Source organism: Colobus angolensis, unplaced genomic scaffold, assembly GCF_000951035.1.
Source record: "Colobus angolensis palliatus isolate OR3802 unplaced genomic scaffold, Cang.pa_1.0 Scaffold229, whole genome shotgun sequence".
NCBI lineage: Eukaryota > Metazoa > Chordata > Mammalia > Primates > Cercopithecidae > Colobus > Colobus angolensis.
Genome location: NW_012115477.1, coordinates 4,402,569 through 4,427,505, shown reverse-complemented (window position 1 = coordinate 4,427,505; position 24,937 = coordinate 4,402,569). Strand labels below are relative to the sequence as shown.

The window sequence follows — 24,937 nt, the reverse complement described above, 5'->3', positions numbered from 1 at the left end:
AAAAAAAAAAAAAATTAATTTAAGAATATGAATAAAGTCACCATATATTAGCATAATTTTATTAAAAATAACAATATTACCCAAACAAAATTAATGAAAAATGGAATTTAGATTTTTGTGAACCTAATTTTAATGTCTTATTTAACAGAAGACTGTCAGATTCTTATACCTGCTATTGCGTTCAATCTGTTGAGGTGCTGCATGTCATACAGCCGCTGAAAAGCTCTGCTCTATGCTTGCTGGAGAATGAAGGTGAATAAAGCAGACAATGCCTTATATAACTTGCAGGAGAGGAAACTGAGACAAAAATCAGCTGAGTGATTTGCTATAGTTTCACTAGCTAGTGAGTGAAAAAAAAACAAGGCTATGAACCCAAACCTTCTGAGTCCTGGACCAATTTAATGGAAGGCATTTAACAAAACAGATGTTTGAGAAGGTCCAGTTGTGAAGAGACAGAGCAAATACGTCCAGGCTTCCCAGTCAGATCACACATGGTATACTGTATAGTTAACAGTATCCAGCTTTGAGTTTAAAAATGTCTTGGTTCTGCCAGATACGGTGGCTCACACCTATAATCCTAGCACTTTTTGGGAGGCTGAAGTGGGTGGAACACCTGAGGTCAGGACTTCAAGATCAGCTTGGCCAGCAGGGTGAGACTCCACCTGTACTAAAAATACAAAAACGTAGCCTGGTGTGGGGGCGCATGCCTGCAGTCCAGCTACCCAGGAGGCTGAGGCACAAGAATTGCTTGAACCTAGGGGTCAAGGTTGTAGTGAGCTGAGATCGTGCCACTGCACTACAACCTGGATGATGGAATGAGACTGTCTCAAATGAATGAATGAATGAGTGAATGAATGAATGTATGTATGTATGTCTTGGTTTTAGTTCCTCTACCTCTTACTGGTCCTGGTGGTGTGGGCTCATTGTTCACTTTATGTGAGCTTTATATTTTCTCATTTGTAAAATGGGACTACTGCTACTAATATCTACTTCATAGGTAGGTGTGCTATGGAATCAAATGTGTGTTAATGCATGTAAAATATGGCACAGCACATTCAGCAAGCACATGTGAAGTTAGCTTGGTCTGCAAATATCACTGGAGTTTATTTCAAATGGGATACAAATTCACTCTGGTTCATTTTTTCATTGAATGAAAACATAACTTAATGGCAAATGTTTGAACCTGGGAGGTGGAGGTTGTAATGAGCTGAGAATGCACCACTGCACTCCAGCCTAGGCAACAAGAACGAAACTCCGTCTCAAAAGGAAAAAAAAAAAAAAGTTCAAAGCAAATATATAATCATCAAGATGATTTTACTTTAAAATAAATATGATTAGGTTTCCAGAATATTTTCTGATGGGTCTTAATATTGCTTGTACCTTTCTCCTCGTTTTCAAAAAATTTTTCTCTATAGAAAACTCTATTCTTGCTGTTTTTCTTTTCTCACCACCTGTTCTCTCCTTCATCTATTTTAATCTGACTGTTATTCCTATCACTTTTTTCTTTGTTTTTCCCTACCATTTTACTGAAACATATGTGATACAAACCACCTATGAATCTGATAAACAAGCTTCATTCTCTCAAGTTACTAATGATTGTTTGAAAAACAAACAAACAAACAAACAATAACAACTAACAGTTACTGATCCTCTAGCAAGCACCCAGCACTATTCTAAGTATTTTCCATGTGTTAATGCATTTGATCAGTTCGGTAAGTCTCAGAGAGATTTTTTTCATTTTATAGGTGGGGAAATTAGAGAGTCAATAAGGCAAAAAAGTTACTCAAGCTCACACAGATGGGAAGTACTGGGCTAAGATGTGACACGTGATGTTTGGCTCCACAGCCTGTGCTCAGATGCACTGTGGTATCTGCCCTCTTTACTGTTTGTTCCAGGTGATGGTTCCCTTCCCTCCCTTGGCCCCCATGACAACAATCTCTCCTGGCTCCTCATTCACCTTCCTAACCATCTCTTCTTCTTGCTCTTTCAGATATCATCATTCTGTATCCATTTTATAAACTGTTTGTAACCCAAGTTTCTCTCTTTGACTTTGTTTTCATTCTGCTTCCCTCACCCATGTTCATTCTGCCTTCAGTCTCTTCCCCTTTGTTTGCTGGCCCAGAGTTATCTTTCCAAAAGGTAAATGTGATCAGTTTATCCCTCCTGCCCCCAACTGCGGTTCTTCAATTGCGCTCCCTGTCTGACAGCGGCAGTATACTGAATCTACGTTTGCCTTAGTTATTGTCTGTAACATGGTTAAAAGAAAATATAACTACTATTCATGACTGTCTGGGACTTTTTTTTGGCATTAAGAGTCTTCATTATTAGGGAGCTTAGTATATTCTGGCCCACAGGACAAACACTTACTTCTTAACCAACCCCTTGCAATTTCCTGTGTGACCATGTCCCTGCCTCACTTTTCACCACAAGTGACCCCACACAGTGACATTTATACTCTACTCTTCAGCCATGTTGAGGTACTTATTGTCCATAAGACACAAGACCCTCTTCCTTGAAATACTCTTTCCCTATCTTCTGGGTGAAAACCTATTCATCTTTTAAGACTTGATTCAAGAGGAAACTGCTTCTCCAAACCTTTCCTGAGCACCCAACCACATCCTCACCTGCAGAACTGACCAGTGCCATTCTTTGCGATCCAGTGGCAGCCAGTGCAACCTCCCTTGGCAGCACTTGGCAAATTAAACAGCATTTAGTAAATCTGTAAGATTTTTCAGAGCAGGGACTGAGCCTTCTGTGTCCCCCAGACTCCAGTGCCTAGTCCAGTGTTACAAAATGTTTGTTGACTGTTAAAAGGAAAGTGAGTCCTTCAACTAGAATAAACCTTTTAGTTGAAATATAAAATATGGTTCTGTTTGTCAATTTAACTAATAGTTTTTGAGTTCCTCTCATGTGTCAGGTGCTAGGCATAAAAAGTTAGAAGACTTTAAGGAGCTCACAGTGTAGAAGACAAAGGAAATGAAAGTTCACATGTTAGGATGAAGTGTACAACGGATGTGTAGGGTGTGTGGAATAATGGGGAACCTGATCAAGTATTTTCTCCAAGGAGTTCCACTAAAGTCCAAGCTTGATCTAGGAGAACAGCGAGAATTAGCAGATGATAAAGTACCAGATCCCAAATAGCTTTCAGTGTTAGCACACAGCAAAGGTCAGTACCCACTAGGTACTAGGTACCAGGACCCACACAACCAAATCTAGCAGCCATCTGGTTTCATGTGGCCTATGAGTAAAGAATGGATTTTACATTTTTAAACGTTAAATGTAAAAAATATTAACCTTTACCTCAGAATAGTTGTGCAAAGATTTGAGAACACAGAGGGATATCACCAAAATGGCAGAGTCGAAGTAATCTGGCTTCACTCTCACCTACAGAAAACCCAAAACAAATATCCAGTGCTAAGACTATCACCAGCAACATCCCAGAACTCAAATCTGAGGCTGAGACATTACCCAGAGCCACAGAGAAGTAAAAAACTCTAAGCAGCAGAAGAAAGAATGTCTCTATTTGCAATGCCCCTACCCAAATTTACTCAGGCACTGCACGTAGAAAATGCCCCCCAGACTCATGGTTTCTACACTGGAGAAAGTGAGACTGAGGTGGGCAGTCATTTTCCCCACTCAGTCACCTTACATTCCCTTGCAGGAAAACTGCTTTTTACCTCAACCCGTGGGAAGTATTCCAAGTGTCTATAGAGACAAAAATCCCTGCAAGCATCTAGTGATAAAGAGGGAAGGTGAGACTAGCAACTGCAACCCATGAAACTGTGCTCTTTATCTCAGCCAAAGGAGATGCCAAATCAGAGTAGCTTTTCAACAGCACCACACTGTACGAGGCACACTCCATGGGTCTTCTGGGCACAAAGCCCCTAGCTAGCTTTTCCACAAAGTCAGAGTATTTTTGGGGGGCCCCTTACCCTCAATTTAGGATGGTCAGTACTTCGAGCATTTCTAAGAGTCCAGGCAAACCTGGGCTTAATGTTCCATATAGTGCTGAAAAGGAAGCAGTGATCTAGAATTAAGGAACTCAACAGGCAAATACAAATAACCTCTAAGCAAACATACTCTAGAAAGACCAAAATAAGCCAGTCAGCAAAGACTGGCATAAATAACTGATCCTTCGGTGTAAAGCCATAGATGTATGTCCACAACAAACAGCAGCAAACAGGGAGCCATGACCTCTCCAAACAAAGCAAGGAGTGAATGACCAACTCTAATGGGATGATGATATGGGAGCTCTCAGATCAATAATTCAAAATAGTAGTTTAAGAAAACTCAGCCAACTCCAAGATAATACAAAAAAGCAATTCATAAATTTATCAGAAGTTTAAGAGATTGAAATAATTTTTAAAAAATCAAACAGAAATCCTGGAACTGAGAAATACATTTGCTGAAGTGAAAAATGAATTTGAGGCTTTAAAGAGCAGAATGAGTAAAGCAGAAGAAAGAATCAGTAATTTCAAAGACAGGCTATATGAAAATATGTAGAGGTGAAAAAAGGAAAAATGATGAAATGAACAAATGTCTACAGAGAATGACCTCAAAAGAGCACATCTAACAGTCACTGGAGTTCAAGAGGGAGTTTGAAAAGAGCAAGATGCAGAAAGCTTGTTCAAAGAAAGAAGTATATATAGTAAACATGAACAGATCTAAGTGGAGAGATAGACTGAAATACAGTAATAGTAGGGGACTTCGACACCCCACCCTCACTAACAGACAGATCATCCAGACATGAAATCAACAAAGAAACATTAATGATAAACTAAACACTAGACCACATATGTCTAAATGACATTTATAGAACATTTCATTGAACAGCTGCAGAATACAAATTCTTTTCTTTTTTTGAGACAGAGTCTCACTCTGTCACCCAGGCTGGTGTGCAATGGCACGATCTCGGCTCACTGCAGCCTCTGCTTCCTGGCTTCAAGCAATTCTCCTGCCTCAGCCTCCTGAGTAGCTGGGACTACAAGCATGTGCCACCACGCCTAGCTAATTTTTGTATTTTTAGTAGAGATGGGGTTTCACCACGTTGGCCAGGATGGTCTCTATCTCCTGACCATGTGATCCGCCCACCTCAGCCTCCCAAAGTGCTGGGATTATAGGCGTGAGCCACTGCGCGGCCTGACAAATTCTTTTCATCAGCACATGGAACATTCTCCAGAACTGACCACATATTAGCCCACAAAACAAGTCTCAACAAATTCAAAAAAGTAAAAATCATATCAAGTACCTTTTCTGATCACAATGGAATAAAACTAGAAATCAATAACAAGAGGAACTTTGGCAACTATATGAACACAGGAAAGTTAAACATGCTCCTACTCGGTGGGTCAATAACATTAAGAAGGAAATTCAAAAATTTTTTGAGACAAATTAATATGGAAACCCAACATATTCAGTCTATGGAATACAGCAAAAGCAATACTAAGAGAGAAGTTTACAGCAATACATCAAATGCCTATATAGAAAAATTAAAACATTAAAATAACAAACTTAATGATACACCTCAAGGAACTAAAATAGCAAGAACAAATCAAACCCAAAATTTTTAGAAGGAAAGAAATAAGAAAAATCAGAGCATAGTAAATGACTGAGATTAAAAAATACAAAATATCAATGAAATGAAAAGTTCATTTTTTGAAAAGATAAACAAAACCAACTAACCTATAAAGAAAAAAAGGAGAGAAGACTCAAATAAAATAATAAATGAAAATGAATATATAACAACTGATACCACAGAAATATGAAGAATCATTAGAAACTATTATTAACATGTACATGCCAACATATTGGAAAACCTATAAGAAATAAATAAATTCCTGCACATATACAATCTACCACGATTGAACCATGAAGAAATAGAAAATCTGAACAAACCAGTATTGAGTAATGAGACTGAAGCAATAATAAAACGTGTCCATCAAGAAAACCCGAGGACCTAATGGCTTTACTGTTGAATTCTACCAAACAATTGAATAATACCAATTCTACTCAAACTTTTTCAAGAAATTGAAGAGGGAACACTTCCACACTCATTTGATGAGACCAGCATTACCTAACACCAAAACTAGACAAGAACACAACAAAAAACTACAGTCAGTATCTCAGATGAAGACAGATGCAAAAATTCTCAACAAAATACTAGCAAACTGAATACAACACCCATTGAAAAGATTATTCAACATGACCACGTGGGATTCAACCCAGGGATACAAGAACAGTCCATACGCAAATGAGTAAATGTAATACATCTTATTAAGAGAATAAAGAACAAAAGCTGTATGATCATTTTAATAGATGCTAAAAAAACACTCAACAAAATTCAGTATCCCTTTATGATAAAAATGCTCAACAAACTGGGTATGGAAGGCACATACATCAACACAAAAAAGATCATATATGACAAAGTCACAGCTAACGTCACACTTAATGCAGAAAAATGGAATTCCTTTTCTCTAAGACGTGAAATAACACAGGACATTTTCACCACTTTTATTCAACATAGTACTGGAAGTTCTAGCCAGAGCACTTAGGCAAGAGAATGAAACAAAGGACATCTACATTGGAAAGGAAGAAGTCAAATTAGTCTTGTTTACAGATGACCTGATCTTATTCCAAGAAAAACCTAAATAATTTACAAAAAAAACTGTTAGTAAAGTTGAAGGATACAAAATCAACATACATTGACATTTCTACACACCAATAATGAACAGTCTCAAAAAGAAATCAAGAAAACAATCCCATTTAAAACAGCTACAAAAAATATAAAATACCTAGTAATAAATTCGACCAAAGAAATAAAATATCTCTACAGGAAAAACTACAAAATTTTGATAAAAGAAATTGAAGAGGAGACACAAAAATGGAAAAGTATCCTATGCTTATAGGTTAGAAGAATACAGTTAAAATGTCCATACTACCCAAAGCAATCTAAAGAGTCAACACAATCCCTATCAAAATACCAATGGCATTGTTCACAGAAATAGGACCACCACCCTAAAATTCATACAGAACCACAGAAGACTCAGCAACCTTGAGCAAAAAGAATGAAGCTGGAAGACTCACACTCTATGATTTCAAAGTATACTATAAAGCCATAATAACCAAACCAGCATGGTACTGGCACAAAACAGACACATAGACCAATGCAGCAGGATGGAGAACCCAGAAATAAATCCACACATTTACAGCCAATTCATTTTTGCTAAAGGCACAAAGAACATACACTGAGAAAAGGACAGTCTCCTCAATATATGGTAGAGAGAAAATTAGATAACCACATACAGAAAGTGAGACTAGACCCCTATCTCTCACCATACACAAAAATCAAATAAAAATGGATTAAAGTCTTAAATCCAAGACTTAAAACTGTAAAACTACTAGAAGAAAACATTAGGGAAATGCCTCAGGACATTGGTCTGTGCAAAAATTTCCACTGTAAGACCTCAAAAGCATAGGCAGCAAAAGTAGAAAGAGACAAATGGGATCATATTAAGATCACATAGCAAAGGAAGTAATCAAAGTGAAGAGACAACCCACAGAGTAGGCAAAAGTATTTGCAAAGTATGTATCTGACATGGGGCTAATATCTGGAATATATAAGGAATTCAAACAACTGAACAGTAAAACAACAAATAACCTGATTTAAAAATGGGCAAAAGATCTGAAGAGATATTTTTCAAAAGAAGATACCAAAAAGGCCAACAGGTATATAAAAAATGCTGAACATTACTAATAATCAGGGAAATGCAAATCAAAATCACAATGAGATATCATTTTACCCCAGTTAAAATAACTCTTATCAAAAACACAAAAAATAATGGATGCCAGTGAGCATGTGCAGAAAGAATATGTAAAAGAAAGGAAATCATCATATTAAAAAGGTACCTGTGCTTCTATGTTTATTGTAACACTGTTCATAATATCCAAGATGTGGAATGAACCTAAATGCCCCTCAATGGATGGATAAGAAAATGTTGTATACTGACAAAATGGAATATTATTTAGCCATTAAAAAATGAAATCCTGTCATTTGCAAACACAGATAGAATTGGAGGTCATTATGCAAAGTGAAATAAGCCAGGCACAGAATGATAAATACTGTATGTTCTCACTCATATGTGGGAGCTAAAAAAGTGATCTCATGGAGGTAGAGAGCTGACTGATGGTTATCAGAGCCTCGTAAGTGTAGGAGGAGGTGGGGGATAAAAAGAGGTTGATTAATGGGTACATAGTTAGAAAAAATTAGATCTAGTATTTGATAACAGAGTAAGGGGACTATAGTTAAGAATAATTTGTTGTATAGTTGACAACAGCAGGAGGAGAGGAATTAGAATGCTCCCAAAATAAAGAAGGATAAATGTTTGTGGTGATCAATGTCCCAATTGCCCTGATTTGATCATTACAGACTGTATGCATATATCAAAATATCATGTACCCCAAAATATATACATAATGCATCAATTTAAAAAGGTAGCAGAATATGTCCAAGCTAGCTCACAAATTAGCTAGCTAAATAAAGTTTTTAAAAAAGAGTTAAGAACACTGACTCCTGGCCTACAAAGCCTAATATAGTTACGATTTACAGAAGAAATTTGGTTATCTGGTATAGAGTAACAGTCACCCATCATGGCCGACTGCCCTTGCTCCAGTTCCAGCTCTATCTTCCTCCTTGTGATGTTCATCTATAAACTGGAGCTGAAAACAGTTCCTTCTTAAGGTTTTTGAAGATGACTCTATTAAATCACTGTATGCTTAGATCTGCATCTGGCACAGAGCAGGAGTCCTTTAAGTGTTAGCTCTGATGATGATGATGATGACGACGACGACGACGATGACAACATACTAAATGAGATAGGATTTTGAAACCATGGTCTAACCTGATTAGGTTCACCAAACTTTACTTGCCTCACTTGTTTTTAATCACTTGCTTTTTGTTGACTAAAAAACCCTATATAGCTAAAAGTCACATGGCTGAATAATATATATCTAAATTCCCACTAGCTTCCTTATAGATAACATCTCTGATGTATAGGTCACCACACTAATGATTGTTTTTCAGGAACCTGGAGTCCACTCTTGCCCAGTTCAAACTGGCTGAGCCCCCCTATCATTCAACTGGGCTTGCATGAGTATCTGATGGGTGACCTTTTGACATCACTGGGCCCAAAACTCCACCCTCAGATCATGCTAACACTGCCATGTTCTGAACTTGTGTCCATGAAGAGCCATAAATTCTGACTACGCTTGTGAAGACTGCCAATTACCTCACTTTTCCTTACCTCCAATCACCTTCCCATCATAGACCATCCTGCTTCTTTATCCCATAAATATCCCTAAAACCCGTATTCAAGGAAGTAGATGTGCAACTTGTTCTCCCATTTCCTCACTTTGCTGCCTTGTGGATAAACCCTTTCTCTGGTGCAAAACTCATTGTCTCAGTGATTGGCAAGCTGTGTGATGGGCAAAACATGCCTGGTTCAATAACACTTTTACCAAGAGGATGGTACTGGCTGAATGAAATATGTTTTTTATATCCAAGTGATAGGGTTGAATTTGTACTGTATAAAAGTTCATTTGAAAGGACAAGAGACTGGCACTAGGGAAATCAGTGAGGTGGTTATTTTAGCAATCCAAATTAACATGAATCCAATTCACTGTAAATCAGAAGATGGTAGGGCCAAAGAGATTGAGATAGATACATAAGACAGCCTTAACAGTGATTTCTTAGAGTGAAATCTCCTGACCTACTAGCATTGGGATCTTCTGGAATTCTTAATTAAAATTCAGATTCTGGAGCCCCCAGTTGAAAACTTCAGAATCAGAGTCTGTACTTGTGTGGCGTCTAGAAAACTGTATTTTACAAGCTCCTTGGGTGTCTTTTTCTGCACACTAATATCGATGACCTCTAGTTTGGGAGTTAAATTTACCAGACTTTGGTGAGTAGCTCTCCAGTTTGAGGAAGAATAGAGGTTTTGCCTATGTTTCTTATTTGGGCACTGGAAACAGAATAGGATATTTGGGAGCTGTGTAAGTCTCTATAGAAAGTGACATTAGTGACTCTGTTGCTTCACAGGAAATACCTCCTAGCTCCACACTGAGATGCACAGCCCTTCAAGATTGAAACAGAATGACCTAAATACACACAGAGCTAACGTATAAAATGACTCATATCAGTTCCCTTCATAAAGTTGGGAAAAGGAGCTGGGTGTTGGGAGACCACAGTTTCCTTTGTTTCTGTGCCTCTTGTGAAGAAGAAATGGCAGATCTTGTTCTGGATAATCTAACCATATTTGGATAGATCACGGGCTTGAAAGACAGAGATGTTGTTTTCCTGGAAGTAGGAGACAGCTTTGCTACCTAACCACAATACCAAAGATAATGTTTCCATCTGGGGCAAAGGTTCAGGAGGTTTGCCTGTGGTTCTCTTTATCCTGGGGTTTCCTAAGCTTGGGATTTCTCATCCATGACATAAACCCACTGTGTATGTAGCATCCACCTATCTTCTCTGCATCATTCCCACAGGACTTAGGAGGTAAGCGGAACTGATATGAACATGAAGCTCAGTCTCCTTGCTGTGCTGTGAGTAATGAAATCCTTTGGTCTCTGACTTACGAGTCTCATGTCTTCTTCCATCATCCATGAAACTGTGGCAGACTAACTTGTTAGTTTGCAAGTAGGGTAAAATGTTGGTGCCTTCACAGTTCTTCACAGACTCTGGCCTCTCAGGTTCTAGAAGTAAATAGAGTGAGGAAGGAGGGACTTGGCCCAAGGATTCGAGTGCACCAGAAACCCTAAACCAGTGGTTCTCAAACTTGAACATTCATCAGAACCACTCAAAGTGCTTGTTAAAACCAAGGCTCCTGGGCTTCACCACCAGAGTTTCTGATTCAGCAGGTCAGGGATTAGATCTGAGAATCAGTATGTCTAATAAGTTTCCAGGTGACATTGACACTGCTGGTCAGGGAACACACTTTGCGAAACACTGCCCTAAAGAGACTGAATTTGAATTTTATTTAGAGTAAGCCTTAGGCCCTGTATGTTTGCAAGACATGATGGTCTTTGTTCCATCCAGCTTAGCAATTTTTTTTTCACTTCAATATGAAGCCTTCTTTTGGTCTGAATTTAGAAACAAAGCCTCAAAAGAACAAATACATAGAGATCAGCCCACTGGTCTGAATGAATTTCCATTGCAACATAGATGTTGAAATCAGGCATATCCTGACTTTGTGAGGCAAGAAGGCAATAGGAGGCATAAGATCAGCAGGAGGGAAAGTTCATGGAGGAGGAGAAACAAGAGGCTGGAGCAAATGAAGGCAAAGCTAGCAAAAATTATACCTTCACATGTGCTCAAACCTTTATCTGACTGCATCCCAACAGGCAGAAACTATTCAAAGGTACCTTGTCCTTAGCATAACCAGCCACATGGCCTTGGTAGAGACTTAAACCTTGGTGGGAACTACAGCCAGAGGTTTTGTCATGTTCATACCAAATCCACTCTTGGTAGGGGGACCAAGGTGACCCACTCTTCATAAAGCTATTCTGATTATTACTTTGTGCTCCTTTTCTCCGTATTTAAAAAGTTAGTTCTGAGGCTTATTAATATGTAAACTTCTGTTTAAATTGTAGATCTCTGAAAATAATTGGTATGAATAATTCTTTTCAGCCAGTTGCAGGCTACATCCAAAGGATTACTAGTTCTGCAACCACAGAAAGTATTAACTGTGGTTAACTCTATGGTTGTCTTAAGTATCCTCATATTTTTCCTATAAACATTTAATTCTAATATTGATATGAAACACAGAAAGTATTAACTGTGGTTAACTCTATGGTTGTCTTAAGTATCCTCATATTTTTCCTATAAACATTTAATTACTTCTAATATTGATATGAAACTATTAAGAATAGATAACATTTTCTAAAGGATTTAGTTAAGTTGAAAGGGAGAATTTTGACTAATGAACAAAGATAATTGCTATAAAATTAATATGTTTATCATAAACTTGTCTAAACCAGCAGTTGTGGTTGCCCACTTTTCTTTTACCAGTCACCAGGTATTTATTGAACAGTATGCTTCATGCTACAGTAGGAATATGCCCTGCCTGGAGAGAGAGGAGGGGATGGTCAGGTCACCTGGCCAGGGAGTGGTGGTCAGGAGGGCCTATTAGAAACAGGAGCCTTAAAAGATAAGAGGGAGTGCATTATTATGGGAGGGGCTGAAACTATCCATGTTGTAAGGAGAGAGCTTTTGGGACTGTTAACCATCTTATTAAAATAATGTCATAAAAGGATGCATTGTAATTACTGAAGGTCAAAATGAGAGTGACAATTTAAGCCCTTTCTGGTATATTTGAGAAATCAGTCAATGCCTTGGGCTCTGCTCTGACAAGTTCATCTTATTCCTCTGCTTTTGATAACTTGCCCTGAAATCTTGGAGGTGCTGTTAGAAAATGTCCTTCACCTTATTTTTATTGCCAAGTTGCCAAGGAGTGGCCCCAGCCATAAGCAGGTCAAATTCAAACCCCATTCTACAGGAAGCCCGGCTTCGCTGCCTGGCCACTCTGGGCACCATATTCTAGACTGCAGTGGCTGCCGAGTTTACTTCCTCAGGGACCAATGGCAGGATTTACTTTGAGTTAGAAGCATCCTCCCTGAGGTCTACCCTAAGTTCCCATTGCTTCTTAATCTTCACATTTTTATTGGGCAATATTTCTACACACATGATCTTTACACCAACTAGTATGGTTTGAATCTGTGTCCCCATCAAATCCCAAGTCGAATTGTAATCCTTTCTGTTGGTAGTGGGGCCTGGTGGGAGGCAATCGGATCATGAGGATGCTTAGCACCCCATGAATGGTTTAGTACCATCCTCTTGGTACTGTCCTCATGACAGTGAGTGAGTTCTTGTGAGATTTAGTCATTTAAAAGTCATTTAAAGCAGCCCCTCCCCATCTCTCACTCCTGCTTCTGCCATGTAAGATGCCTGATCCCCCTTTGCTTTCTGCCATGGTTGAAAGTTTCCTGAAGCCCCGCCCAAAGCAGGAACTGTGATGCTTTCTGTACAGCCTATAGAATCACGGGCCAATTAAACCCCTTTCTTTAAAAGTTACCCAGTCTCAGGTATTTCTTTATAGCAATGCAAGAACAGACGAATACACCAACTATTCCCAAATACATACTCCTGACCCAGGCTTTTCTCTCAAACTCCAGTCATGACTGCTGCACACTTACATATGGATTTTTCTATAAGAATAGGGTGGGAACTAAGATTTATGAAGTGTCTACTCTGTGCTGCACACTAAATAGTATCTTAACGCATCAGGAATCATAGGTGGGAATGATGGAAACCACTTCTAGCTAATTTAAGCTGAAGGGAGCTTGCCAGAAGTAGATGGGGGAGCTCTTAGGAGGGAAAGAAAGGCTGAGAACCACATATAGGCACCAAGGTGTTCCAGAGAGTCTTGGGAGCAGAAGCTGTTTACAAGTCTCATCAGGACATTATCTCTGCAATGTTATGGACTCTGTTTTCAGTCTTTTATTCCTTTTGCTCACGACTCAAACCCTAGAGATGGGGGGATCAAGTTGGGCAAGGTTGGATCATATATTGAGTCCTTAGCTTGAAAAGGCAAGGTCATTCCTGCTAAAAGCCTCACCTGAGTGCATCCAATGTGGAGAGATTCTTCCCTAAAGAAAATCAAGCTGTTTTCACTCAAAGTTGGCAGACTAGATGCTGGGTAGTCCCAAATCACACATGGCCACCTTGAGAGGTAGTTTCTGTTACCACTACTTGACAGATGAGAAACTGAAGCTCCAGGGGTTTCTGTAAGCTGCCAGGGTTGTGCCGCCTCATCGCTCTGCTGGCTGTCCTCCATGCTGCCCTGCCAGGTACCTCACGCTCCTCATCCTGCTCCTGTATTCCTCCCATCTCTCTGTATCCCATCAGCCAGGCTTGAGCGTGTCTCCCTCCCTCCATCATGACTGCTCCTGCCTGAGCTGAGGTCCTAACAGGATCCATAGCAGTGGCTTTCTCACTTGTCTGCCTGCCTCTAGGTTCTTTTCTTCTTCCATCATCGATGCACTTCGGTTGTATCATTAACTTGTTAAAATCTTTCAAAGGCTCAGTGTCACCAATCAGATAAAATTTAAATTCTGTAGCATGAAAGGCAAAGAAAGCCTATGCTCACCTTTGCAAGTTCATTTTTCATGATTCCCTGCTACTCTCCAAAACCTTCATTGCAGGCCTGCTGGACTCTTCAAGTGTCCCAACTGCTCCTTCCCTCTTTTCCTTGCTTTCTGTCAGGAAAACCTTTCCCATCCTAGTTATCCTGGTGGTTCCTAAGCAACATCTAAAGCCCATGTCAACCCACCTTCACTAAGCAACTTCCTCTAATTTCTTTGGGCTCAGTACTTTTTGGTGTGTTCTGCATACAGACACATATATAGATAATGCTAGACTAGGATGACTGGTTTACATATTTGTAAAAACAGTAGTGGTATTTAGTAGTACATACAATATTCATTGAAAATATTTTCTTTTCTTTTTTTGAGATGGAGTCTCACTCAGGCTGCAGTGCAGTAGAGCGACCTCGGCTCACTGCATGCTCCGCCTCCCAGGTTCATGCCATTCTCCTGCCTCAGCCTCCGGAGTAGCTGGGACTGCAGGTGCCCACCACCATGCCCACATGTCCGGCTAATTTTTTTTTTTTTTTTTTGTACTTTAAGTAGAGACGGGGTTTCACCATGTTAACCAGGATGGTCTCGATCTCCTGACCTCGTGATCCACCCGCCTCGGCCTCCCAAAGTGCTGGGATTACAGGCATGAGCCACTGCGCCCGGCCAAAAACATTTTCGAAGCTCTTACTATGTGCTAAGTACCATGGTAAATTCTTAATATGAATTGCTCTTATTTAATTCCCACAGTTCTATCTAAGAAATGGATGCTACTCCGGAAAAATAGCTAATGCATGATAGGTTTAATACCCAGGTGATGGGTTGATAGGTGCAGCAAACCACCATGGCACATATTTACCTGCATAACAAATCTGCACATCCACCCTGGAACTTAAAAAGAAGGAAGGGAGGGGAAAAGAAAAGAAAGAAAGAAAAAAAAAGGAAGGAAGGTAAGAGAGAAAGAGAAAAAGAAAAGAAAAGGAAAGAAAGAAAAGAAAAGAAAAAGAAAAGAAAGGCTTATTATTGGCCGGGCGCGGTGGCTCACGCCTGTAATCCCAGCACTTTGGGAGGCCAAGGCGGGCGGATCACAAGGTCAGGAGATTGAGACCACGGTGAAACCCGGTCTCTACTAAAAATACAAAAAATTAGCCGGGCGCGGTGGCAGACGCCTGTAGTCCCAGCTACTCAGGAGGCTGAGGCAGAAGAATGGCGTGAACCCAGGAGGCGGAGCTTGCAGTAAGCCGAGATCGTGCCACTGCACTCCAGCCTGGGAGACAGAGCGAGACTCCGTCTCAAAAAAATAAAATAAAATAAAATAAAATAAAGGCTTATTCTTATAATACCTATTTCGCAGATGAGAAAACAGAGGCTCATAGAGGTTAACTACCTTGTACAGGATGCAACATTAAACAGTGGAGCCAAGATATAAGCCAGATAGTCTGACTCCAGAAGACTTGCCTGGAATCACTATGTGCTGCCCTCCCCTTTCTGCTATCAGACTGCAAATGTTTCTTAGCTGTAGAAACTATGAACATTTGCACTTTCCCAGTTCAGTGTCTAGCATAGAGCAGATAAGAAATACCTACTGAATGCTATATAAGGAAATACACTCATGGAAGATCAAATTCCTTTCTGCTTGATAGGGCTCAGATATGGTGCTGTCTGAGGGTGGAATCCTAAGGTGGAGGCAGGGACCACCTCTTGGGAACCATTTCAATGTCATAGTTTGCACTTACCACAAGCTTTTTTCTGATAGCCTCTAGTTTTTCAGTAGCTGCAGCCAATTCTAAGTTTGCTTGGGCTAATGCTTGGCGTTTTGGCTCCACATCACAGTAGACCTGAAAATTCATGAATTCATAAAGATACAAAGAGGGTAAGTAATCATTCAATCCTAGATAGGATGGATGCTTTACAATTAAAATCTCTAATTCACCTAGCAATTTCTCTTTTTTTATTGAGATGGGGTCTTCTCATGTTGCTTAAACTGGTCTTAAACTCTGGGGCTCAAGGGGTCCTCCCACCTCAGTCTCCCAAAATGCTGGGATTACAGGTATACGCCACCACACCTAGTCTGTTAGTTTTCAGACATGGTACCACCTAAAGGCAGAGCACAATCCACATAGCCTTCCACATTCTCTCTGGTCTATCATTATTTTACTTATTTAATCTGGACCTTAGAGTTACAAGTACTTGCATAAAATGTGATGTAAGTCAAACACCATTAATATACTAAAATCAATTTGTCATAAAATGTGAAGATACTCTTCATATTACTAGAAATTACATCTTGCAGAAACCGTAGCCAAAGCTGAGATCATGTCTAGCCTTTAAGGCAGAAAATAACTGTGGAAAAATTCTCAACACAGAAAGGAGAGTGGGAGATATCCACACAACATCAACCACATTGTCACTTTCTTTTTTAAGTTCCCGACCACCTTAAGCACACGTTGTTTGAATGGACCATCTGAGAATTCAGGTGGATCAATTTTTCTGCTGGTAGGGAGACAGGAAGGCAATTAAATTTTCTTTCCTATTTTACAGCAAAATAAGACAGAATGCAGCCACAGTCAAGCTCTATGCTTGTCTTTTCACCTACTGTACAAGTAGAAGACAGGGCTGAGACATTTCATTATGGAGAGAGGCTGTACATCAGCCACAACCTGTCTAAACTCTTGCTTTATGAAGATTTCCACTAAAGAGAGAGATCAAGACAGTCCTATTCTTGTGGGCCCCACAGTATAAAGGAAATAGCCTGGCTTTATGAAAATTACTTTGGGAACTGAATTGACTATATTGAGTTTTTCTAATTCCATATTTGAATATAACATACAACCCTTCAAGACAAAGATGAGAGTTCTTCAGAGTCATGGGCCATGCGTGGTTCCCTTATTAGATCAAGTACCCTGCAAAGTGCTTGGGATACAGTTGGTTGGCAATAAATATTTGATAAATAAATGCATGAAATTATAATCTATCTCTATACTGCCAAAAAGTACAAATTTTAGATTAGATCACATATAGGCACAAAACTTACCTGTCATTAAAATACTAACGCAAAGAAATGGTTATTTCCTTATCTCACTATGTCAACAATACAGATGGTTTGAATATTTGCTTTGAGAGCAGGGGCTACATTTAATTTGAGGTGACTTCAGATTTGCAGTTGTTTTAAGTCAACATGAATTAAATATTTAAATGTAAATAAGTAAAATTCATACATAAGCTTTCATCTACTTATTGCTCTTTAATATAAAGCAGCCAATCACTCTACCCAAAAAAAAGATGTTTCTAACATTTCAAATAACCTCTTGTAGATAACTGTTTAACATGCTCATCTTATTCTTAGAACTATATATCCATATTCAGAAAAAAAAATAACAAATTTTACTCTTTTTGCTGACCTAGAAATTGATGTGCTTGTGGCCCTTTGTGGATAACATCTGTAAACACTCAAATTAAGATTGATACCTCATAGAATTTAATGATGTTGATGACCCAGGCACAGAGGCCAGCTGCTGCAAAAGATTTGGTTCGAATCAGGTTTGGATTAAACTCTGGGTCTTTCAAATACTGTTCATTCACCACTTTTAGACAGTTCTCTGGAATGTGCTCTTTGTCGTAGTTAATTAATGCTTGCAAAAAATCATCAACCTGCAAAGCAAAAAGATTTATTGCAACGAACCCATTTTGGCTGCAGAGAAAATTCCAAGATCAAAAGTTAAAATCAGCTTTTAGGACTCACATTACAAAAGCAAAATTGGCAAGCTGCATTTATCCTACTGTTCGACTTTTTCAGTCTTTATAGTATGAAGTTAGAATTAGCAATGGACACTTTTAAAACCTCTTCTATCCCGGGGTAAAATATTCAGTCCCAGCACAGGAGGTATTCACATTTTGAAGAAAAGGCAGGCAGAAAAGAAAAAGCAAAAACACACCAAAAAGCCCCTGTGCTTCACCTTCCTGTACATTATAACATTTTTCCAACCTAAGAAATCCATGTAATTTTCTCCCTCCTACACTTAACTGCTTTCATAATTTTGCAAATAATTAGCAACCTTCCACCTGCTGCTGGCATTGACTTAGGTATGCCATAACCCCAAGCTAACCTCCAACTTGGCAAACAAAAACTGTAAGTCTAGAGAACATATACAGTAGATTACATTCAGCAACTGTGAAGATGATTTCTTCCGACCTGAACATCTTTTGCTATTAAGCATAACCATGGTACTGAAAACAGTATGGAAATTATCAGGGTTTTCATCTTGCCAGGCTACGCTGATACCTTTCCCATGAAGACTTTAGCAGCTTTCCAACTTCGGTCTTTGGGCACTCTTCCCCGAGGAGCCAGAAGGACCATCACAGCTGCAGTAACATTGGTAACTGCAATGGGCGGGTTGGGAAAGGCTTTCAGCTCACTGAGGTTGACCTGAAGAAAAACACGCATGTGCGCACACACACATACACAGACAGACAGGATTAGGGGAGGTTTGGAGAAGCTCTGTAAGTTGTCATGCTAGTCTTCAGTGGCCTACTCTCCTTATCAAACCAGTCTCAATTTGGCAATTCTTTGCCACCTGGGGACTCCGCCTTGGAACTCCAGGAGGTTCAATTCTTGCTGGGTACTTCTCTGATACTCTGGAGACATCACTGCCCTTTCTTGCCTCCAAGAAAAATGATCTATATATCAGTCCTGCAGAGCTCTGCTCACTGAGACCAGGATACACACACACGTGTGTGTGTGTGTGTGTGTGTGTGTGTGTGTGTGTGTATGTTGTAAGATTATTTATAGGTTCTATCCCACTATGTAATAGATTTGCATCTTAACCAAACCTCTCCCAGACACATAATTCCTTAATTCAGTGTCTCTTAGGTTTGTTTTTCTGTCTTACATGTACAAGCAAGAAATATCTTCCATTATACTACAGGGACTTTCCACTAGGAGAGGGCCAAGATAGGCTGAACCTTCTTCTCTACTCCTTTATTTCCTCAGGTCAGACCATTGATTAATCCAACAGATGATATTAATAGTATAAATTATATGGTATCAGGGCAAATACTTTGAGGCAGGAACTAGCACATATAAGCAGCTCATGTAGGCTTATGATATTTAACACATGATTTAAAAAACAAAACCAACCAGGTATTTCCTATGATATTTTATGTGCTACGTAATACACTCTTGCTTATAAAACCTTATCAAATATTGAACCTGATTCTGCTCCCTTATCAGAAGCTGCCTATTTATTTGGTATATGATTACAAAGAATGGAAAGAGAGTGAAAGCAAGAACAAAAACAAATACTTAAAATATGCTAATAATTGAGAGCTGACTAACCAAGATTCTTTTATAATTTATAAATATACACAGCTTTATAAGTGGTGCTATTTTGCCTGAGTAAAAAGTAATTATTGAGAGAAAAATTTGCAAATTTAGAGAAACACAATAAAGAAAATAAATATTCCATTACTCAGAGATAACCAATTAATCTTACTTTTTGCCAATCTTTTTCTGTGCACATATTCTTACCAATTAGTCATATAAAATATCTTATTTTATAATCTGCTTTATTCACTTAATATATCATGGTTAATGTGTCACATTGCTAATTAGCATTTAACAATATTATTTTAAAGGCATAAGGGTATTTGAAGGTGTAATAATTGGAATTCTATCATGGTATGTTTCCATTTAAAATTTTTCAGTTTTATGTAAGACTGTAAGAAATACTGTAAGAAATATCCATGTAAGTATCTCTTTAGTCACAGTCAAAATTATTTTCTTCAAAAAAATACTTAGAAAATGAATTCGGTATTTCTATGAAGAAGAGTGAAAATCTAGATTCTTTACTTTTTGAAATGGAATCTTGAGAATCTCAGGCCCAGTGATTTCCTGAGCTCTCCCCAGAGGACTGGGAGAAGACCCCAGGATGAGATTAGCTGCAGGCTCTTAAAAGAACATTGGCCCCCATTTCACTTTCCCCAACAATATGCTTGTGATGAACACAGCTTACTTTCTAAGAATTTGAGTGCTTAGGGAGGTTTCACCAACAACATCAAACTCAAAGAAATGGTGGGGACCAAACCTACATATCTTTGCTCCCATTGTTCTTTCCATGAGGGTCTCTTAAAGCAACACATGATATGAAAAATTGGATTTGGGTCAAATCCAGTTACCAACAATCCAGTTGCCTTTCATAAGAGTATAAATCCCATGCTGTTGGAAATATTCAAAAGGAGACTGCTTATTGGGTTGCTGTAGCACAGAGTCCTGGATGGCAAAAAAAAGTTGAACTATAATGACAACCTCAAAGGTTTGTTTCAACTTTAATATTTCATGGGTGTTTCTTTCCTTTTAAAATACTTTTTCGCTGCATGGGCTACGCTCTCAGCTCAGTTATTCAAACTCTAATAAGCTGTAAATATTACTCTGAGGAAACTCAGGGACCAATAAATCATCTTTACCCTGTTGAGTGTATTGAGTGCAGCTGTAGCAGCCACCAGTGCAGGCTCAGCCTTGAGTAAGTCAGCCTCGCATTCTCTCTGTTTCTGGAACACTTCAGTCTGAATGGCTGTCACCTAATTAGAGACGAAAAGCACACAAAGCCATACAAATTATTATCACAGATATCTCTAAAAAGCAATGGAGGTTGACTCAGATGCACTGCTAAATAATTCATTTCTCTATGCTTTGAACAGCTGAGGAATTTGTTAAATAGACTAATTTTCCTTTAGACATAGTATGTATACAAAGTTTTGTAAATGTAAAAAATACACAGTAACAAATCTCAATATAAATGGATTCAAGTTTCAAAATGCTCCAAGAAAAGCTTTGACTAATTTAATTATAAGGTACCACTAATAGTAAAAGCAAGATTAAGTGATTCCTCTGTTCTTCAGTTTTCTTTTTCAGAGAGTCCTGGATTACCAAACATCTGGGTTAGCTTAGTAACCTAGACCACAAAATATTCTTGCTAGGATTCTCTAATTTTTGCTAACTTTTGCTTAGAAGCCATGTTGGCTATTACTAAATAACAGATTTGAAGCTCTTTTGATCAACTGTCTACAATATAATCTCTTCTGTGGTTGTGGATTGCATGCCTAACTATAAATAAAATTTTAGTGAAGACTACTGGTTGCTCCAAGGACATGGTAAGAAACCACAGATGCAAGAGCCCACATCTGCCTTCGGTATTGGAACAATAACATTGATACCCACTTTCCTCTTGTGGATCCAGTGGCATCTCTTCCCAAGACACAGAGGGTGCTGCATCAGCCTTCTGACATGATATATAACATAGGGGAAACTCATGCTGGTAAACCTGAACCAAACCAAAATGAGAAGTGAGGGCAGAGGTGGGAGGTGGCTTATCCTCCTCCCCTTAAGATATCTATAAAATCTGAAAGGCCAGGAAGAGTGAATTTTTAGTCCTCAGTAGAAATTTGAATTTCAAAGCTGTGGCACTGGGCACCAGGATCTAGCCACCAAGGGAGATGGTTCCTGTGGTGATGGTGATTGTGGAATATAAAGTGTGAACAAAAGTGTATTTCTTCAGATGTGTTTGAAATGAACAAGTTTAACTATACCATAAAATTAAACACTGCTCACAACAAATTATGTTGTCTACTACAGCTTTATTAGCAGTAATTACGCTTCTCCTGATTAACCATTATTTTGCTGTGTACTGTAACTTTTATGAAGATAATTGGTTCGGGGTAGATATGTGGCCTCCTGCTAATACACACACAGCTATCATTAATGTAAATAAGAAAACCCTGCATGCTTACTGAGAACTACTGGAAAACCACAACCCTCAAAAGCTGCCACGAATGGACTATGAAAATTTTCTGTATGCTACAGAACACTGCTACAAATAAACGAGTTTATGTGAGCAAAGGAGTTATCACCTCAGGTTTATTTAATTACCATAAGGATACAGTGAATCTATAAATGCTATTTGTTACCATTTATAGTGGCATCATTCAAAAATCATTTTTTTTTTTTTTTGAGACGGAGTCTTGCTCTGTCGCCCGCACTGGAGTTCAGTGGCCGGATCTCAGCTCACTGCAAGCTCCGCCTCCCGGGTTTATGCCATTCTCCTGCCTCAGCCTCCCGAGTAGCTGGGACTACAGGCGCCCGCCGCTTCGCCCGGCTAGTTTTTTTTGTATTTTTTAGTAGAGACGGGGTTTCACCGTGTTAGCCAGGATGGTCTTGATCTCCTGACCTCGTGATCCGCCCGTCTCGGCCTCCCAAAGTGCTGGGATTACAGGCTTGAGCCACCGCGCCCGGCCTAAAAAATCATTTTAAATTGGACTCAGGATCACAGGTTTTTAGTACTGGATAAAACCTTAAAGAGTACTTCTTTTAAGTGCTCTTTCTTTCCTTTTTTTTTTTTTGTTTTTGAGACACATTTTCGCTCTGTCACCCAGGTTGGAGTGCAGTGGCATGATCTTGGCTCACTGCAACCTCCACCTCCTGGATTCAAGTAATTCTCCTGCCTCAGCCTCCCAAGTAGCTGGGATTACAGGTGCGCTCCACTACACCCAGCTGATTTTTTATATTTTTACTATAAGGGTTTCACCCTGTTGGCCAGGCTGGTCTTGAACTCCTGACCTCAAGTTATCCACCTGCTTCAGCCTCCCAAAGTGCTGGGATTACAGGCATGGGCCACCACGCCTGGCTCAAGTGCTATTTCTATCAGCCTAGTAGCTGCTACTCATTTCTGACTCCTTTACTATTAATGGAGTATTTTTCGTTTGGGTAATTTTTATAAACAAAACAATTTTGAACATTAAATAAAAACCCACTCATACAAATGAAGAAAATTCTCAGGTTGGTCAACTTATTTCTCATTCTCAATACCTCTCACCCTAAGGTGCAACAATACTAGAGGAGTGAAAATTCTGTATATCTCAGTAAGCTGTTAAGCCAGTGTACAATTTCCTTTGCCCAATGGCTCCTAGGTATTGGTCAGCAATGCTCAACCTATAAAACAAGAGAAGAGTTGCATAGAGTGCCTACAGAGTGTGCTTTCCCCTTACTGCTGTAAGTTAAAGCAGGAATTTGGAGACAGTTTCATCCATGGCAGACAAGAAATTCTCTGCCTTGCATTCATCAACAGCCCCTTGCAGAAGTTCTTAAGATTTAGTGGTGAACACAGGGAGAGGATAAAGAGAATAAAGTCCCAATAACTGCTTGTTATGAGCTAAATTGTGTCCCCCCCAAAATTCATATGTTGAAGACCCAAACCCAGAATGTGACTGTATTTGGAGACAGGGCCTTTACAAGGTGATCAGGTTAAAGTGAGGTCATTAGGGTGAGCCCTAATCCAAACTGACTGGGGTAAGAAGTTCAGACACACACAAGAGACATCAATGGAAATAATCACAAGAAAGATCACGTGAGGACACAGCAGAAGGCAGCCATCTGCAAGTCACAGAAGGAGAAACCTAACTTACCAATACTTTGATCTTGGACTTCCAGCCTCCAGAACTTGGAGAAAATAAACTTCTACTGTTTAAGCCTCCCAATCTCCCAAAAGACCCCATGTGGTATTTTTGCCATGGCAGCTTTGGCAAGCTGACACAGTACATTTATCTGCCTTTGGATTGTAAGAATTTCCTTATGATCCTCTAAAACCCAGGCCCAGCCACATTCAGAACAGAAACACATACAAAAACTGATAGCCATTCCAAATCAAGATTGATGCTCAACTTTTGAAGAGATGATATTAGCGCTTCGATTTAGAAGGTGCCTCTACTTATGAAGGTTTACACTCCACTCAAGGGAGAACACAGTTTGAAAGCAATCAGATAATTCTTAGCATTTTAGAATTTGGAGCTGAGAAGCCAAACCACGGTGGAAGAAGAACTAATTTTCACAGGCTTGATGATGCTTGTGTGACTTGAAGTCATTGCTGGCAATGCCAGCGGTTCAAATCGCCCTTGATTACCTTATAGATTTGAAGCAATGATTTCAGCCTGCTTCTCCACGTGGGCTGTTGAGGTTCACGGCAAGACATTCTCTAACCCCAACATTTGTTTAGTCATATTAAACGTGGCTGTGTACTTTGTGAGCTGTGCAGCATTACTTTTAAATTAGTGCTCATGTTTGAAGACTTGAGACCCCAATTTCATAGGACCAGAAACAGTCCATATTCACCCCCTTTAGTATGGCATAGCATAGTGTCTAGCACATTGCTGAACATATGACAAATGTGAGCCCACAGCCTGGACTCAAGTGTTGATGAATTTCTAGATGCTTCCTAGTTTAATTACGAAAGAACTTTCTTCCATGAATACCCAATTTACAGTAGTTCCTTCCCACCATCATGTCTCTCTACTTGATTTTCATCAGAGCACCTATCTCGAAATATCCAGCTTCTCAGTGTGTGACTTGTCTCCTGTCAGTCTTTTCCATTGCAATGTAATCTACACAAGAGCACCCTGCTTGTGAAATATCCCTAATAGTCTACAATAGTGCCTGGTGAAAAAATAGATGTTAATATTTGTTATTTATAATTAAATTAAGCTCCATGGATAAAATGAAAATGCTTAGAAGTATTATTTTTATGTCTTGGTATGGATTAAACATAAAAAATAGTATGTCCCGGCCGGGCGCGGTGGCTCAAGCCTGTAATCCCAGCACTTTGGGAGGCCGAGACGGGTGGATCACGAGGTCAGGAGATCGAGACCATCCTGAGCTACACAGTGAAACCCCGTCTCTACTAAAAAATACAAAAAACTAGCCGGG

The 24,937-nt window shown here is 39.3% G+C and overlaps 1 protein-coding gene across 1 annotated transcript in view; it reads right to left on the bottom strand.

Annotated features, from left to right (window-relative positions):
- DNAH11 (dynein, axonemal, heavy chain 11) overlaps positions 1–24,937 on the bottom strand; it is a 384,221-nt gene that overhangs the window by 109,355 nt on the left and 249,929 nt on the right. The window contains exons 58-61 of the mRNA XM_011944208.1: positions 20,650–20,763; positions 18,470–18,613; positions 17,656–17,838; positions 15,924–16,025 (exon numbers count right to left, since the gene is read on the bottom strand). Of these exons, the coding sequence (XP_011799598.1) occupies positions 15,924–16,025; positions 17,656–17,838; positions 18,470–18,613; positions 20,650–20,763 (543 nt within the window). The remainder of the gene's footprint in view (positions 1–15,923; positions 16,026–17,655; positions 17,839–18,469; positions 18,614–20,649; positions 20,764–24,937) is intronic.